We start from the raw sequence: 17,534 nt of genomic DNA, 5'->3' as shown, positions 1-17,534 counted from the left end.
AGCCGCGGGCAGCGCACGAAGGGCCGCGCATCAGCTCTGCCCCGCTCCGCCGCAGCCGAGCCGCCGAACCCCGCGGGCTGGCGGAGCCACCGCCGCCCTACCCGGCCCCCGGCGGGGCAACGACCGCGGGACGGAGCCGCGGAAGCGCAGGAGGAAGCCGGAGCGCTGAGGGCCACGCCGAGCCCGGGGCCAGGCGGTACCGCCGCCGGCTGCCGTGCCCCCGCGGCGGGAGCTGCCCGCCCGGCCCGGCCCCGCTCCGCCGGCGGGGACCCGCCGGCTCCCCCCCCGGCCCAGGAGGCCCCACCAGCCCCGCACTCACGCCCGGCGCTCCTGCGGGCTCGGCTCCCAGCGCCGCTCCGGCGGGGGCTGCGGCACCGCCCGCCTCTTCCCGCCGCGCCGCCGGGGGCGGGACGGGCCCTTCCCCGCCCTTCCCCGCCCTCCGCCAGCTGCGCCGGCACCCCGCGGGCGGGAGGGGGCGGTCGCCCCGCGGTAGCCCCCGGCCCCGCCGAGCTGCCGGGTTTAAGCGAGAAGCCGAGCAGCTGCATCTCCTCTGCTCGCAGATCGCCGCTGGGGAGGTGCCCGCGCTCCTCGTGTCCTCCCCCGCGGCCCTTCGCCCCGAGCGCGGGCAGCACTTGCCGACGCCGCAGGGCCCACCCGCCCGTTTTTAGGAAATCACTTGCAAGTTCTGGGACGTAATTCCCTGAAGGGAGGAAATCCAGGCAGGAGCCAGCAAGATGTACACACTCGGTACAAACCCTCCTCGTCCGGCACTCGCGTGAGCCCCGCAGCTCCCTCAACACCCGACAGAGACCCGCGGGGCGCAGAGCCCGGCCTCTGCCCTCACCCCTTGTCTGGGTGACACACGAGTGTGTGCGGTCACCCCCATCCACAGAGATCACACCCCGGCTGCGCTGGACATGACGGTACGTGTATGAAGGGTGATTTGGCATTGAACAACTTGGTGCGCAGCTGAAACGCTGGGTGAAGGAGCAGAGGAGCGCAGGGCCGCGGGCAGCGCAGCTCCACCAGCAGCTTCCCCGGCAGGACTGTGCCTGCAGGGCCGGACTGTGTCCACAGGACTGTGCTGGACCCCCGTCACCAGCACCTCCGCATTTCAGCCAGACTCATTCCTCAGCCGCACACCCTCTGCTTCTGCGCCTTCAAGCAGGGAAGCTAGCACAGCAGGACAAGTGTCTCATGATGACTTCAGCTGACCAGGTCTGCTGGATTTCATGAAAAAAGGCGATTCCTCTGCAGCCGTGGAGCCCCTGAACGCTGCTCAGGGGACACAGCAGCCTGCTCCCAGCAGCACACACCGTGCAGCGCCACGGGCCCACGCGTTATGGCACAACTAATCCAAGCGTGGCTGCTCAGCTCCACCCCACCCCAAGCTCTCGGAAGGGTCAGCCGCAGTGCAGGTCACAGGCTTTACCTTCCCAGAAGCCATCTGGTGGCTTCCCACACTGAACCACCTCACCTAGAGGTCAGACAGCATCAGTGCCAGGAATGAGAAGCTGCAGCAGCACCAATTAGATGAGTTAAAGATGTAGAGTACACCTGGACTCTTACTGTGGCTGGGCCAGCTGGAGTGCCCTTTCCAAAAATGATGTAATTACTTGAAAAATTAAGATAATTCCCTCAACTCATTACTGCTGCAGACCAGTCTGCTAGGCTTATCATTTCCCCCAAAAGAGAAAGCAAGGATGGGAGATGTCACCTGGAAGAACTGAGGCAGGACAAGTGCTCTATGAACAGGAGCAGCTAGCAGGACTCACACTTTTCTTCTTGGAGCTGACATCTGCATGAGTCAGACCGGGGTTTAGTGTACACTATAAAATCACTTAAGAACAGGTACATCCATAAAGGCTGAAGAAAATGACAAAGTAGCAATAATTACAGATATAAACAGAGGGACCACCATTTAACGCCATGGCACAGGACAGGTCAGTGCTTGATCAGCAGCTAGTTCGATTTTGGCCTAACGCCTGTGCAGCGGTCAATCAAAAGAAGCCGAGTGACATTATCCACAGAGCACACTTGTGTATCATCTCCCGAGGGCAGGAGGAACACTTGCCTCGGCCCCCACCAACCTCCTTGGTGCTTTTAGGCTGAGGGGTATCGACTAGCCTGGCTGTTGCCACCCATCTCTTCAAGCACTCTTTATTTGCAGGAAGACCCCTCTGCTTGCACTTAAATGTGCGTTTTCACCCCCAGCAGTGGTTCTGCACCCCACCAGCCAGGAAGAGCGTAGTTGCCCGGAGCACATGCAGGGTATAGTTCACTAGTGCAGCTGGGTGGGCAGCTGGGCCAGCTGCAGAGTAACCCTGCACTCACAAGTGTGTGTTTAAAAGACTCCCTGAGAGCTTTAAATGTAGCCAAGAGATTTCTCTGATGTGCGGTGTGGTGTGTTCAACCACACAACATGCAAGTTAAATACATATTTATAGTTGCATTTCTTTTAAGTCCTGCAATGACAATATTATTATGACCTCAACAAAAATGAAGAGAACCAGTGTTTTCTACCAATCTGGGAGGGTGTGTGGGGAAGTGTCTCTGCAAAGGAATGAGTAACTAAGTATTTGGAAACCATGAATCAACTCACACAATCCAAGATCTGAGCATTTAATAAGTGTTGATTCTACTACCACATGGTTTTTGCCACTAGTATGGCAAAGATAACAGACACAAACAACTGATAAAATTTTTTTTTATTATTCACTTTTGAATTCTTTTACACTTTCCTGATTATTTTGTGTAAGGTGAAACTAGAACTGTTTAAAAGACATACACAAATCTAGTACATCAATAACCAGGTATTTCTTTTTGCTATACTATTCTCACAACCACGTGTGTGCTAGGCAATATAACCGTCACAGAAGCAAACTTTAGGCAGAATACTGGTCAGTAAAAACAAAGCGAAAAGAGCTACCAGATATACAGACAGGCTCGGTTCCACATTCACTACTGCATTTATCAAGCGCCAAGTATTAACTGCACAATTTGTTCAGCTAGTAGAGGGGAGTTTTAAAATCAGTGCATGAAATTTCTCTTCAGCAGACAGATGGACAGACAAACAGATGGATCCTATACCTAAGTGGAATGTTGAAGGTATGGGGATGATACCGCGAGACTGATAGGTGACTATTCCTAATCTTTTCCACTGCATTATTCACGCAACTCTTACTAGGTTTTATTTAATGGGACATGTTTGAAACATAACTAGGTGAGGACGTTTGGAGCTCAAATATTACAAGTTACAAGCGTTACAGATGTGTAGGTCTGCATTCCAGTACAATAAATGGGAAATCCTGAATATTTGAGCCAGATCCCAGTACCACCAAAAAATGGCAGACAGGAGCTGAAGACTGCAACAGCACTGGCAGCTCTCAAACATCCAAGAAAGAAACCTGTCCTTGAGCAGGCTCAGGTCTCACCCACCAGCCTGACATCACCCATAATCAAAGAAAGGATGACGCATATGTGGGAGTCCAAAATTGCTTTAATGGAGTTCAAACAGCTGAGAGGGTCAAGGATGAACAGAGTCCAATGGGAGAAAAATTTCTATAAAGTGAACTTAAAGATGGCTCAGTGGATTACTTAAGAAGTTTTCAGGATAAATTCAAAACGGGAATACCATGGAGATTTCGATTCACCTAAGAGTAAAGTAATGCAAAAGTGGCAGATCACTTCATGCTATCATCCAAACTAATAAGGCCATTCAAAAAATTGAATCTTCTCCTATTGCAAGTCCATGGTAGTGAACCAAGAATTCTCACTACTGAAGAATATCTAAGGTATAATTAGGTAAGTTATTGCTGTGGGAGGGGCTTTAGTCATGCATGTCGTATGAGCATGAAAGCACTTTTAGAAGTCAAATCCCAGTTATCTGCCAGTGTAAAGAGTTTGGAAATCAAGCTGCTAACTCCCCCGTTACCCTCCTCCCCAAAACAAACCCCATCCCCAGAAAGACAGGATTGACAAAGTGAGCTTTTGACTGAAAGCGGTGCCTCAGACTTGGTTACAAATGTCTACAGAGTGTGCCTGTTAAACTAACTCGTAGCAGTGTTACTAACTGGAATGCCATACATCGGATTGTTTTCCTTCCATGCCCCAGTGTCACAATAGAATCTCTATAACTTTCTGTACAACTTTACAACAGAATTGTACTTCGACTATTTTGGTGCCAAATTAAGCTCGCCAGAGTTACATAATTGATGTCTACTTTTCTACCAATAAGAGTTTTGCAAAGTCAATTGCAATCACAAAACCCATAATCACAGTGTTCAGTTAAAAATATAAACACGGTAATCATAACTGTAAATGGTCATAATAGGAAAGTTCGGAATGCCATTATAATAACCGACCTCCGCTTTAAGTACACAAAACACCAACCAACCGTTTTTACCCCACAGACAGTTTTTGCTACGTTGAGGTTGTGAAAGTCGATGTACTATTCTTTTTGCTTGTCGCACAAAGGGATATATGTGTAGGATACAGGGTGACATTGAACATATAGTGAAGCGTGACAGCCATTAGTTCTCTCCCTCCCCAGCATCCCCTTCATCTCCCTGGTTTTCCGACGTCCATAGCTGTAAGGAAATACAAACATATGTTTATGCTGAAAGCACGCAGTTAGTTACACTTGTCAGGAAAGGGAAGACAGCATAATGAGCAGTAGCTGTGCAATCTTCTCAGCTAAGAGCAATACAGAACTGATCTTAACAGTAAAGCTAAAGAATAATGAACTAGAAAATGAGTAGAGGAGAACAAGTAAAAAGCCAGCACAAGTTTACAAGCTCAACATAAAGCTGGCTGTTGAGAACAGACAAACGCCACTTTGTGTTACCAAAAAAAGCTGAGTTTGTTACAGCGGTTAACAAGTAATTTCTGGTTTAAAGAGGCAAGTCTGGTCTGGTTACAAAAAGCAGTGCAGTTAATGCTTCAGAAAAGGCTTTTAATGGCACAGAACTACACAAGTCTTCAGACATCGAGTGCCACTTAGCGGAGCCCTGCAGCCTAAAGAGGTAACAGCGCACAGGGCAGCGGTCTGCCCCGGGATACTTACAGTGAGGTTGTCCCTAAGCAGCTGCATGATCAGAGTGCTGTCTTTGTAAGACTCTTCATTCAGCGTGTCCAGCTCTGCTATCGCTTCATCAAATGCCTAAAAACATGCAAGACAAAGCACTTTCACACTCCGCTCTCTGAATTAACTTCTGCTTACACAGAGCTTACAGATTTGCCACATTACTATTCAAATTCTGTGATAAAAGCTTCCAGTATTTTCTTTTCCACTAAGAGATGTAAACCAAAGCGAGCACCAGATCACTAGATAACCAGTGGGAAAACATAAGTCTTCAGAGGGGTTCAGATTAAAGCCCAGAACAACTTTACTACCATGCCCATACCAAGTACTGAAGGGGCAAGCGCACTCTCTGTCATTCTGAAGAATGATTCCACAGCTTGAAGTTGGATTTAAGAACAACACTTAAAAGCAGTAATTTCATTAAAAATGAAGGCCTCACTGGTTTAAATTGGCAGTAAGAGACAAAGTCACCATTAAGGTGATATATATATAGTACATAAGTAAATAGGCAAGAAAATGTAAGACAAGGGTTTTTTGATGGTGGGGTGGAAGGTCATGGATTTCTTTTCAAAACAGCAAAGGAAATCTGGTATGTTCCTAGAGATTAATAAAGCCATTCTTCCCATTGATCTGTTACACATGAACACCCACGCTGCAAGTCTGATAGCCGAGAGCCATGAATAAATACTACTTCTTCATTCAGGTTTCAAACAGATGTAAGCACATTAACTAAAAAAGCAGGAACAGCAGCAGCATTTTACACAGCAAAACACCACTTCTTGTGTTATTGAAGTGTGTACTAAGAACACAAAGATTCACCTAATGCCGTATTATTAAAGTTACTACCAGACAATTTTCACGGATGCAAAAAGCTCCATTTAGAAGGCTCTAATCCTATTTCAGGGAGAAGACCAAGACAAAAATGACTAGCTATTTGTTTGGCACAACCCATCACACAAGCTCTTTTTGGCCTCTGGAGAAAGAGATACACGCACGCAGATATACAGGGACATTCAGGGCTATGACTGGAGCCACAAAGACAACACTTCATGTATTTGCTAAGTGTTCAAATGTAAATAAATATTTCACTTTAGGAGTGCTAAATTAATCCAAGTGTTTTCAAATTGGACACAAGCACATTCTAAGAGATTTAGATGGACATAAGAGGAGGCTCTTTGTCCCCCCTTTCATGGGATCAACTGCACTACCTTTTCTTAAAGCTGAGCGAGTCTAGCTAACCTACCTGAAAATATACTGCAATGAAAATATGTGAAGATGACAGCATTTTTAAGGAATTTGATATGAAAAAGCATAATCATCTACGACGTGCTACTGCAACCATGTAATTATCTCCTTAGCCTCCACAAAAATTGGTAATATGAAGGGTCTGCTTACCGTCTTTGCCAGATTACAGGCTTTCTCAGGAGAATTTAGTATCTCATAGTAGAAGACAGAGAAATTTAGAGCCAAACCGAGTCGAATGGGGTGTGTTGGCTGCATCTCTTTCTTGCTAATTTCAAATGCCTCCTGGTAAGCTTGCTGAGAGTTTGCTACCGTTGCTGCAAGAAGTAATTATAATCATATTAATGCACAGTACATCACTGTACTTCACGGGGGAAGCTATTATATCCTTGGTCTAGACTACTGCGGCATCAGAAGTTCATAAAATTACATATGCACAGATGCTTCTTTCAATGTTTTTAGATGTAAAAGCCTACCGCTGACTGATCTATTAAGGCAGAAATATTTGTTCAGATAAAGCTTTGAGATACAGAAATTAAGTTCAACATTTTTATAGAGACTTAAAATGAAATTTATTCAAAATAAATTCCAACTGATCTGAACACACACAAGTTCTACCAAAGTCAAAGTGTACTCTGATTAAACACTCACTTCCAGCCTAGCTGAAGAAGTAGCAGTTGTCAAAAACAAATCCAGACAAAATCATGTGGGGAAGAAGAGGTATCTAAACTACCTATTTAAACTGAAGGAAACATTTAGCAGGTAGGTCATTAACTTCATATTTCAGTTTGGGGTTTCAGAGGAAAGACAACAGCCCCTTCCTAGCTAATAGGTAACAATAAGCTCCAGAATGGCATCAAAGTAAGTTTGCAAGACATGGACTACATCAGACACTCGTTAAGAATTCAGGCACAGTTCAGGGTTACTTTAACATTTCAGGATTAATTGGCTTAGGACCCAGTAACCAAATATCCCATATTTACATGCAGAAAGCTTGCAAACAGTGAAGACTTGTGAGCTAAATCCATAGTTTAAACAAAAGATGATAGGACAAAGCATTTTTCGTAAGAAAAAACACATTCTCCAGCAAAAGGATTTTACATTGCCAAATATGCTTGAGAATCAGTCACTGAGGTCAGGGGCTGCAAGCAGAATTTGATTGGTTTGATGAACATCTGTCAATCCATCTGTCAATCACTTCTATTAATCTCAGTGAAGTCTTTCTCTAAAAGTGACTTGCACTGCACACATCTTCCATACTACAGAGCAGTAGCAAAAAGAAATAAATACTTCATGTTAGGGAAAAAGAGCACAAGTATCTCTTATACTTTATTCTGCTCAGCCCCCAGCAGAATGAGAGATTTCATCTCTACTTACTTTGCTTATTGTCCCCAGATGCCACCTCCGAGAGGTATCTGTAGTAATCGCCTTTCATTTTCAAATAGAAGACCTTGCTTTCTGGCTGCGTGGCATTGACAATAAGGTATTTATCCAGGAGTTCCTGAGAAAGGAAACAACACTTTCTTTTTCCAAGTCATAAAAATAATGTCTGAAACAGAGCCTTTGTTACAATGGTAAGCATGAACTGTTAAAACATTAACAATGACTTCTGTATACTCATGTGTTAACCACTTTGTCTACTGCTTTCTAAACTCAGAAAAAAAGAGGAACTACTTGTATCCTAATCCCTGGAAAGCAGAAAACTTGCTGTGTTGAGGGTATCCATAATTCACTCCTGCAGAACCTAATGGCTACCTGGGTTTAAGACTGCAAAGATTTTCTTTGAAATACACTGATGCAAAGCTACGTCCATAACCAAGCCCATGAAAAGCAGCCGCTTGACATTAGCACAAATTTGGTCACTTTTGCTGCCACAAACTTGAATTCTACACAGAGCAGTGAAATCATCCACAACAAACCGATACTATCTGCAACTCCAGCTGAAAAGCTGAATAGTGGCACAGTCAGCACATGTGCATTCAGAAAGAGATGCAAAGACTGACAGTACTGACAGCAACTGCTCCTGACAGATCTTTAGCAAAATGAACATCAATAAAAAGAATCCCTCTTGTCCAAGTGAAAGAAATAGCAAAACCAGTTTAGGGGAAGAAGTACATACCTTCTCCATTCAAAAAAGTACTAAACAAGACTCAGGACATCAGCATTCATTAATGAGAGAATTTAAATGGTAGGCCTTTTAGCAGGACTCATGCCAGTGCCCCAGACTTAATTTGTTGTCATGGTGACCCCTAGTCAGTAGCCTAATGATCTTCAACTGCCTTGTTTGCTTTTTTCTATTAATAAAAATAAATGCTCTTTTGTAACAAATTCCCTAAGAAACAAACTAGATGACTTAGGAGCTAGAATTGGACCCAAGTATGTGGCTATGCAAAATTATTCTCCCGCTAAGGTGCTGCAGTGTCTACAGCACTACTAAGATTCCTTAAGCCTCTCTGAAGAACGCTGCAGTACTAACTACTGTTATTTTTGCTGTTGGATTATTACCAGAACATCATTGCAGATATCCTGCAATTCAGCCTCAATTTTCTCACGATATTCTCTTCCCATCTGCTGTTTCTTCTCATTCCTCTCTGTTTTCTGTTCAATGCTGGAAATTACACGCCAGGACGAGCGACGGGCACCAACCACATTCTTGTAGGCAACTGAGAGTAGATTCCTTTCTTCATTGGACAGTTCATGTCCTTGCTCAGTGACAGCCTTCATAGCAGCAGCCATGTCATCGTAACGCTCAGCCTGTTCAGCCAGTTTGGCTTTCTGTACCAACTCACTTTTATCCATGGCTCTCCTGTAATTAGTGGGGAATAAAAATAGAGAAAAATGTCTCTTGATTGTCTGCACTGTGGAACTTAATGCTGAAGGGTGAAGCAGAACTCAGGCACTATAAGTGGGAATCTATCAACTCTAATAAAGTCATATGAGGTGTTTATTTTTAAAAAATTATTTGATCTTTTGCCAAATATGTATAATTTCTATGTGTATATGACTAATCACAATCTTCAAGATACGTAAGCTTTATTCTTCAAAATGCAGCAAAATTCATATTGGCATTAAGCACAGCACAGCAGTACATTCCCCATGTAAATCTCTCCCCTTTCCTATACTGGCTGCAGCTCAGCCTGGGAGACACTGCATATGCTAACTCAGAAACCACCGGTTTTGGTTGGTTTCTTGGGGTTTTTTTTGTTTGTTTTCCCCCCAGTATTATACAACGGCAACTACTTAGGAGCACTGAAGCACTGGACAGCTCCTCCTGACCCTGAAGACTTCTTGCACTACAGGAGATGTTTCTGTGGGTTTAAATAACCCATACCCAGCAAAGCTGTAGCACTTGGCAACTATGGAAAGTACATTTATATTGTTTTGCCAGAAAACTGGTTTTTTAAATACATGCATCAACATACGTATAATGGACAATTCTGCACAGTTAGGATGGCTGCAATCTCAGGTTTTCAAAACCTTTTAAAAAACATTGACATTCACAAAACCCAAATGGGCCGTGGCCCACGTGATAGTAACTACTGCAAAACTAATTGCTTACATGGGAACAACTTGTTTATCATTTCTGATAACACAGTTTACCAACTGAAGCCAAGAAAAACACATCACATGACCATAAGGCCCCTGAAGAGCTTAAGCATTGAAAAATGAAGTTAGTATGAAATATGTCAGTGAGGCAGCTTGAGTGTTGCTTACTTCTACAAGACAATGCTAACATATACTTAACTCAGCCATTGGGCTGCCAACCTTATACTCAACCACCTAGGGCCACATTCACAAGAGAACTTTAACAAGTTTCTTTGCCTTTACCAAAGTAAGTAGATCTCAACACCTCTCAAACTCTAAGTTGTCCCAAATTCATCTGTAAGATTTCTCCAGGTGCATAGGTTCACTTTTGGACAGACCCAGAACTGTTACTGTTGTCAGCACTGAGCAATAGTGTTCCTCTCCTTCTCCCTAAATCCCAGTCAGGACTCTCACTGTCCAGATAAGAAGTTTTCAGGCTGAAGCCTAACCCCCTAAAAACAACTTCTGAAAGAAAAATAAAAGACAAAGAGAACAGTAAGTTAACAATTGTCTTTTATAGGCTTCTGTTTGTTAGACAAGCATGTACAGTTCTCTTAGAAAGAGCCAACAGGCTGAAAGTGATTGCTGTGGCCTCTTCCCTGGCGCTCTCCTTTGAAGATCCCAGTCTGACAGGCTCCTGATGGAGAACATCTCACACACATGGTTCAGTTTGTATTTTAATCCAAGTATCACCTAGCACATTGTTACACAGGGAAACCAGGCGCCTATACTAAATCCTCAGCCAGGACAATGAGATGCAGACCCAAATTCCCACAGTGTGAATGAGCCATTTCAAAGTTCCCTACTGCCCAGGACAGAGTCCTAACTACAAAATTATTTTGGGATGAGCGTATTCAATCCCTCCAGCTGAAGGTACTCCACTTCATCAAAAAAAAATAATCACCCAAGATATGAAGTCAAACATTGTTACTTCACATGAAAGCTCTTGAAGTAAACCCAGCAACCGAATGTCCTACCTTCTATGTATCTGCAAGTCACACTCACTCCTGCTTGCGTTTGATCCTTGGTAGATCTAGCCTAATGCATCCATCCATGTAAGGCACTCAGTAAGGATACGTAACGCTAAAACCAGCCTCCTGGAAAGAGACCTCTTGCAGACTTGTAAGTAAAGTTGGGCTGCAGTTCAGTGCCATTTCAAATACTGCATTTAAACTAGTGGATTTTGGCACCTATTAAAAGGTGACACACAGACTTCAGATCGAAGCCCTCAACAAGACAGACTGACTGTGGGTAGCAGTGTGACAAGTTCTTGTAAGGCATGATTAATTTGGCTCTGTCTTTCCCCAGAGGCTTTTACCATGGCAATATGCTATGCCATCACTGGCTTCTTCAGACTTATCAAAAGAATAGCTCCTGAGGATGGAAAGGGGTAAGTGGAGTTTGCGATGTGAATTTTTTCCCCCAACTCTGAAGTGTATTGTAGTACTGATACACAACAAGCCTAAGGAAATCATCAGATCATCTACCACTGAGAGAACCCATCCCACTCTCAAACCTAGTAAATCATTCCCTTAACTCAGCAGTAAATTTACACTATGTGCTTAACGCAGGAAGCAATTTGAGAGTGGCATTTCTCTACCCACTCACTAAAATCTGAACACGTACAAAGTACACCTGAAGAATGTTTTTTATGTTACAAGAGCCAACTTTAAATAACAGGACATTTACACTAAACAGTTTCAGAGCATTTCTAGCTTCCTCACAGTCTGCACAGCTTCTAGAAGCATTTCTATTGCAACCATCTTATCTTTTCCTCTTCTTCTTATGGAATGTGAGTATTATGTAGAAAAAGCCTGCTTGTTGGAAGTCCACAGGCAAGTAGCTCCAACAGAGTTTACATTTTGCCACTGAAAGGTCAGTTTTATCTTTGATCTGCACTTTGCCAGTAGTGGTCTAATTTGTAGACAAGTCATCCATGCAGAATTCCATTTACAAATAGTATAGAGTTTAGTTTAGAGATGGCGCAGAGTTTGTTTTATCAAGCTCACTGACATATTTGTCTTTAGATGCAAGTCAGTTCACAGCAGTCAGTGGGTTCATATAAGGACACATGAAGGAAATCACAAAGGGAACTGCAAGGGCATAAGGATGTAGTGGATAAAAGGTCCAGAAACCAGCTTAACATATCAATTATACAGGCAAAATACCAGCACAAAGCATTAGAATGTTGTTTCTCAGACAACTTTCCTCAGTAATATAACTAATTTATGCACATCTTAAATGTAACTCAAACTGATTACTGAAGATGGAGTTCTTCAAAACTTCACTGGCTTAGTTTTGACATAAAAATTCAGTACACAGGGGCTTGAGTTGCTTATTTAATTAATCTTAATATCTGTACTGTCAGTAGGTTTGTTATGAAACACAAAGCATTATTCAATAACATGGATTTAACAGAACTTAAATGCAGTTAGAAAATCATTGCCCACACTAAAATATCTGCAGTCGACAGTAAGCCTACCATTATTTCGTTCACAGGGTGCTGCATAAAGGAACACTTAAAATCCTTATTTGATTCTCCATTGCTTACCTTGTTAGAAGCTTGGGGAGAGCTTTGCAGAGCTATGCTGGCTTGAGCTCCAAAAGAGGGAAGTGTTTGCCAGAAGGAAAAAAGATACAAGGAAAGGAGTGATGTTTGAAAAGGCAAAGAAGCAACTATCAGTTATAACTGGTCCCTCCCATAGAGGAGATGAAAGCCACACTCTAACAATGGATCAGTGTGCCACAGTCTGAAACAAGCAAAGCCTACAGCTAAAAATACTCCTAGGCCACAAACAGAAGCCATCTAACAACGGTTACCTGCAGCTAGGAGCGAAACACACAAAGGTGATGAACAGGAGGCTGACAGGAATGATCTATTCTAGCACTAACGAAGCCATGCCATGTCGGCAAGGGGGAAAGAGGGAAGATGGAAAAAGGAGCGGAGACGTGCAGATCACAGCCATGGAGGAGTCCTGACAGCTGCCCGTTCTAAGCAGAAGATTCTCATATTAGATGCGTTAATACATTTCAAATTCTTAAGACTCTGTCTTCTTAAGAATCTATCAAACCACAACTTAGTAGCCCTCCAAAAAGAAGTGGCTGGGCACTATTTCCAATAAGGAATGCCAACCACTAGCCAGCAGTTGCAGCTAATAGTACCAGATGCCAGAAATTTTAATCACCCTAAATCCCACACTCAAAATATAATTTTTTAATTATTTTTTCTCTATCTCCCATACAGCTCAAGTTCTTTCAGTCTCTCCTACAAATGCAGGATAGCATGTATACAGGTAGTAAATATGACAAGTGCTTACTTCCCACCCCCAGAAAAGCTTTACACCTGTGCACACAAGACTCAAACATATTACAAAGCATCAAAGGCAGAGAATCAAAGGTCATAACCTGTAAAACACATTAATCTGTAACTGCCTTGCTACTTTTAGTGGAAGATGCAGTAAGAAGGGGATGGTGGGACTGTCCTGGGAACAGCACCTTTGGTCACTACACCCACAGATCTTTCAAGAGGGGATGGACACACAGAACTGGAGGTTTATGTCTCAGTACCAGCTGAGGAGTAACACATACGGATTACGTTCTTCAGAAGACTGCAGGAGCTTGAGAACTACAGCCTACTGCTCAGCAGTTACTACATCTGCTTCGTAGCCTTTATTGTTTCCCATCTCGATGAGCTGTTTAGGACAAAGCCAAAACAGATCAGAAGTAACTGTGTTTAAAGTCTGCAGAAATCAAATGAAAACTGACACTGAAAAAAATGTGGCTTACATAACATATTGAACTGACAAGACAATACTAATAAGCCTACGTTGGCCTGAAGTCTGCTGCTCTTGATGACCTGTTCTTCTGATGCTAATTAAGTCATTGATTTTTGTGTACTGCTTTTCTCTTTATGGCAAGCATTAGAATCTATCAAACACTTCCACTTTGTAAAAAAATTGGTGAGAAAGCAGTGCGATTACTGGTTTGATGTATCGGTCCCTCATGAGTCAGGTAGAGATGCAGGTTAACAGACCTGCATGGTTCACTGTGAAAAATTAATGTAAAACCAGATTTGGTGAAATGGGATGCAATTATACTTCTTGGTCACCAAGTCTGTAAGTCCATTCAAATTATGACAGGAAAAGCAGCAGACTGGTACAGAATTTGTAGTTCAATCTTCCAACAATACGTGAACATACCTTATCTGATTTCTGGATAGGCAATTCATTCCAAAATTAAACATTCACATGAGGTAAGTGATATTTTAAATTACAGTTCTATAATCGCAAAGAGTAAGAGCTTTGGAGATACTATTACTAAACCAAATGGAAAATCCTTCTCCATAATTCAGGTACACACATGCTGACACAAGTATCTGCATGATGTTGATGGCATTCACTGCCAAGTAGACATCGCTCCCAATAGATGTTCTTTACAGGAAAGGAATCAACTCATTAAATGAAATGCAAGGAACCTTCCTTGCTTTATTGTAGGATCAGGCATTTGATTTTATATGTTGGGTTTATTTTGGTTCCCTCAAAGGCTACCATGTATTGTTAAATAACTGATTAGAAAAGGAACATGTCTGGTAAGATCTGAGCAGTGAAATCTTCCACAACTGTCTAGAGCTTGGGTATAACAAGTTCAGTAAACATAATGAGGGAAAAAGGAAAATGACTTCATAGTTGTGATATTCTTGCTGACCTTGTGCAGCACACAACTTTAGCCTCCTCTGAATCTACTGATTAAGTGTACACCCTGGCCTTCAGCTCAAATCTTTATGCAAATGTTCAGATAAAATTAACATTCCATAAAGCCATGCCTAAACCTGCTCTGGCCATCTTCTGCCATCATTACTTATCGCTTCCTAAAACTGACCAATATAATTTTTGAAGAAAATGACATTCAACTGTTTTCAATCTCCATAGATAATTATGACATTTCTATGACAAGTACCAATAGCGTGTAGGAATACTGATACTGTATGGAAAACTTAAATTTAGTGACAGTAGCCTTGTTCTTCTTAATGTCATTTAAATGAGGGACCGCAGGCTGAAAAGCACTGCGCTGCTACATACCTATGGCACTTCACACAGGACAGCTGCAGGTGGAGACAAGCACACAGTTCCAAAGTACAATATACTTACATGGTAACACCTTTCTGTTCCAACTAGCAGAATTGGTTTTGGGTAGAGTCCAGGTGGAAATAGCGAGTTATCCCAAAAAATCTTCCCCCAGGCATAAAGTTCATGCCAAACTAATGCATTCATATCACAGGTAAATCACTTTTGTTAATAATAAACTGAGAGTATTTGTATTACAGGGTGGGGCAAAAAGTGTGGCCATATAGAAGACACACTACTATAACGCCTAGTCTTCCTGGGATTTATTAGGATACCAGACGGATTAGAGTACTAACTTTTCACCTCATTATTCAAATCATTATTTACTTAACTCCTCCTCATCTGAGTTTATTCACATGCAGTACAAAAAGCTGCATACTGGCAAAGCCATGCTTCGGGGAAAAAAAAAAAAAAAGACTCAACATCAAAATAGCAGAGATCAGAACATGCGGTACTGACATAATGAGGTTGAGAAAACTGCACTAGGCCCATCTGTGCAACGAGTCTACCACTTTATTGGTACCAATTTAATAAACAAAATATTATACAGGCTATATTTTTGCAGTCCTTTGATATGAAGAGTGAAGAAGGCACTAGCATTCTTGTTTTCTCTTCTAGACCAGTTTATGCCTCATTATTATTTTAAAATAAAAGCTTTTATTTTCATAAAAAAGTACTAAAATTTCAGACTGAGGTGTCCTGCAGCAGTGGATGTGTAAAGACACAAATATTCCTACAGTCCCTGAAGCTACAAAACCTTACAAATGTTCTCAAACTCTCAGGCATTTTTATGTAAGAATTTAGCTTTTATGGTGTTGCACGATGCACAGGTTGTTTTCCTACCACCAGAAAAGGTATTTTAACTAATAACGAGGAATTTAGCTGAAAGCAACCAATTTATATTGTGATCTCTGCATTAGATCTCTGTTAGCATTTTGCTCCCATATGCTAACACAGGGACTGTATGCCACTGACATTTGATCATCCCAATTAACATCTGATTATACATCCCTCAAATAAAACCTAGCGTTGTTAGCTTTGGGTTACTGCCCAGCCTTTTTGGAGACTGGGGCTGGCTTGCAGCAACCTTCTTTCCCTCTGGAGTCCTCCCTCAACGTATCTCTATTCCCAAATGGACACAAATGATCAAAATTGGAAAATAATTTAAAAAAACGTTTCCTTCTAAAGCGTTCACGACATTTCCGTGATCGCCATCGGTCCGACGTGAGCAGGCTCATACCAGCCGGCAGAGACGGCACCTCCCCGCTCACGCTGGAAGGGCCCCGCGTTTCGGCAGGGCCCCGCGCTCCCGCTTTCCTGAGGCTGCGGGGACGCCCCAACCCTTCTCCCGGGTTGGGGTCGTGAACTCGGGAGCCTTCGGGAAGAGCAGGGCTGTGGCCGACACCGCCCCCGGCGCGGAGGGGCTCGCCTGCCTCCCGCCGCCGGCCGCTCGGTACAGGTGTGCGCCGCCGGCCTCGCCCTCCGGGGAGCAAGTGACTCAGCCGGGGCGGGGCGGGGCAGGGCCGGGCGCCGGGGGAGGAGGCGGCGCCGCCCGCTCGGGCTCCGCAGCGGCAGCCGAGGGAGGGTCACACCGTTACTCGGGGCGGGGAGGAGGCAGGGCCCGCCGCCCCCCTCCCCCTCCCCGCGGGGACCCTCCCGCAGCCCCCGCGGCCTGCTCCGGCCTCCGACGGCCCCACCCCGCCGCGGGGCTGCGCCGGCCCGGCCGGTGGGCAGGAGCGGGCCCGGCCGGCGGGGAGCCGGGGCGGGGTTGGGGGGGGGGAGGGCAGGCCGGGGAAGCCTCCCCCGCACCCTCCCTCGGGCCCGCAGCGGCCCGGCGCGGCCCAACCCCAGCGGCAGAGGAAGCGGGCAGGAGGGGGGGAAGGCCGGGCGGGGCGGCGGGGAGGGGCCCGGGACCCTCACCTGGCGGGGGCGGCGGCACCGCGGCCTGGAGGATCCCGGCGGGCGAGGCGACTGGGAGCGCGGCGGCCGCTCGGCGCACGCACACACACCCTGCGGCGCTGCGGCCCCGCTTCCGGCGCCGCCGCCACGCCCCTTCCGGCGCCGGCGGCGCCACCGCCCCTCCCGCCTCCCCATTGGGCCGGGGCGGCGGGCGCCAGCCGGCTCTCGGTTGCTATGGCGACAGGAGGGGCTCAGCCCCCCGCCCCCCCCCCCCCCGTCCGCCGTGTGGTTGTGTTCCCCCCCGCCATCCCCTTCAGCCCTCTCAGCCCCCGCCATCCCGCCTCGGGCGGGCCCGGCGCGGCCCCACCGGCCCAGAAGCGCCCACCGGCGCCCGGGGGAGCGGGGTCGGGCCGGCCGGAGGGAACGCGCCTTCCCTCAGCGCGGCCCAGCGCGGCGCTCCCGCCCCCAGGCGTGGGGGTGCGGGGAGGCCGAGGTGGCCGAGGGGCCTGTCTGCCCCCGCCCGTTGAGTAAACCCAGGCAGAAGCGGGCCTGCTCGCTCCGTCACGCCCCGGCACCCCTCAGACTGAGCTCTTTGTCTTGCT

The 17,534-nt window shown here is 45.5% G+C and overlaps 1 protein-coding gene across 2 annotated transcripts; it reads right to left on the bottom strand.

The window, feature by feature from the left end:
* Positions 1 to 2,693: 2,693 nt before the first annotated feature.
* On the bottom strand, positions 2,694 to 17,077 carry YWHAB (tyrosine 3-monooxygenase/tryptophan 5-monooxygenase activation protein beta). Of its 2 annotated transcripts, none has more exons than XM_074888753.1 (6): positions 16,954 to 17,077; positions 8,831 to 9,131; positions 7,703 to 7,826; positions 6,479 to 6,642; positions 5,066 to 5,161; positions 2,694 to 4,589 (listed from the first exon to the last, which is right to left on the bottom strand). In XM_074888753.1, exons 2-6 carry the CDS (start codon positions 9,122 to 9,124, stop codon positions 4,533 to 4,535), a joined length of 735 nt encoding a protein of 244 aa, XP_074744854.1. In that variant the 5' UTR covers positions 9,125 to 9,131; positions 16,954 to 17,077; the 3' UTR covers positions 2,694 to 4,532. The 2 variants fall into 2 exon arrangements, with proteins under 2 accessions (XP_074744854.1, XP_074744855.1); XM_074888754.1 differs by lacking the exon at positions 16,954 to 17,077 and adding an exon at positions 12,462 to 13,512.
* Between the last annotated feature and the right edge of the window lie 457 nt (positions 17,078 to 17,534).

Source organism: Strix uralensis, chromosome 18 (assembly GCF_047716275.1).
Source record: "Strix uralensis isolate ZFMK-TIS-50842 chromosome 18, bStrUra1, whole genome shotgun sequence".
Taxonomy (NCBI): domain Eukaryota; kingdom Metazoa; phylum Chordata; class Aves; order Strigiformes; family Strigidae; genus Strix; species Strix uralensis.
This window is presented reverse-complemented; position numbering and strand designations above follow the sequence as displayed.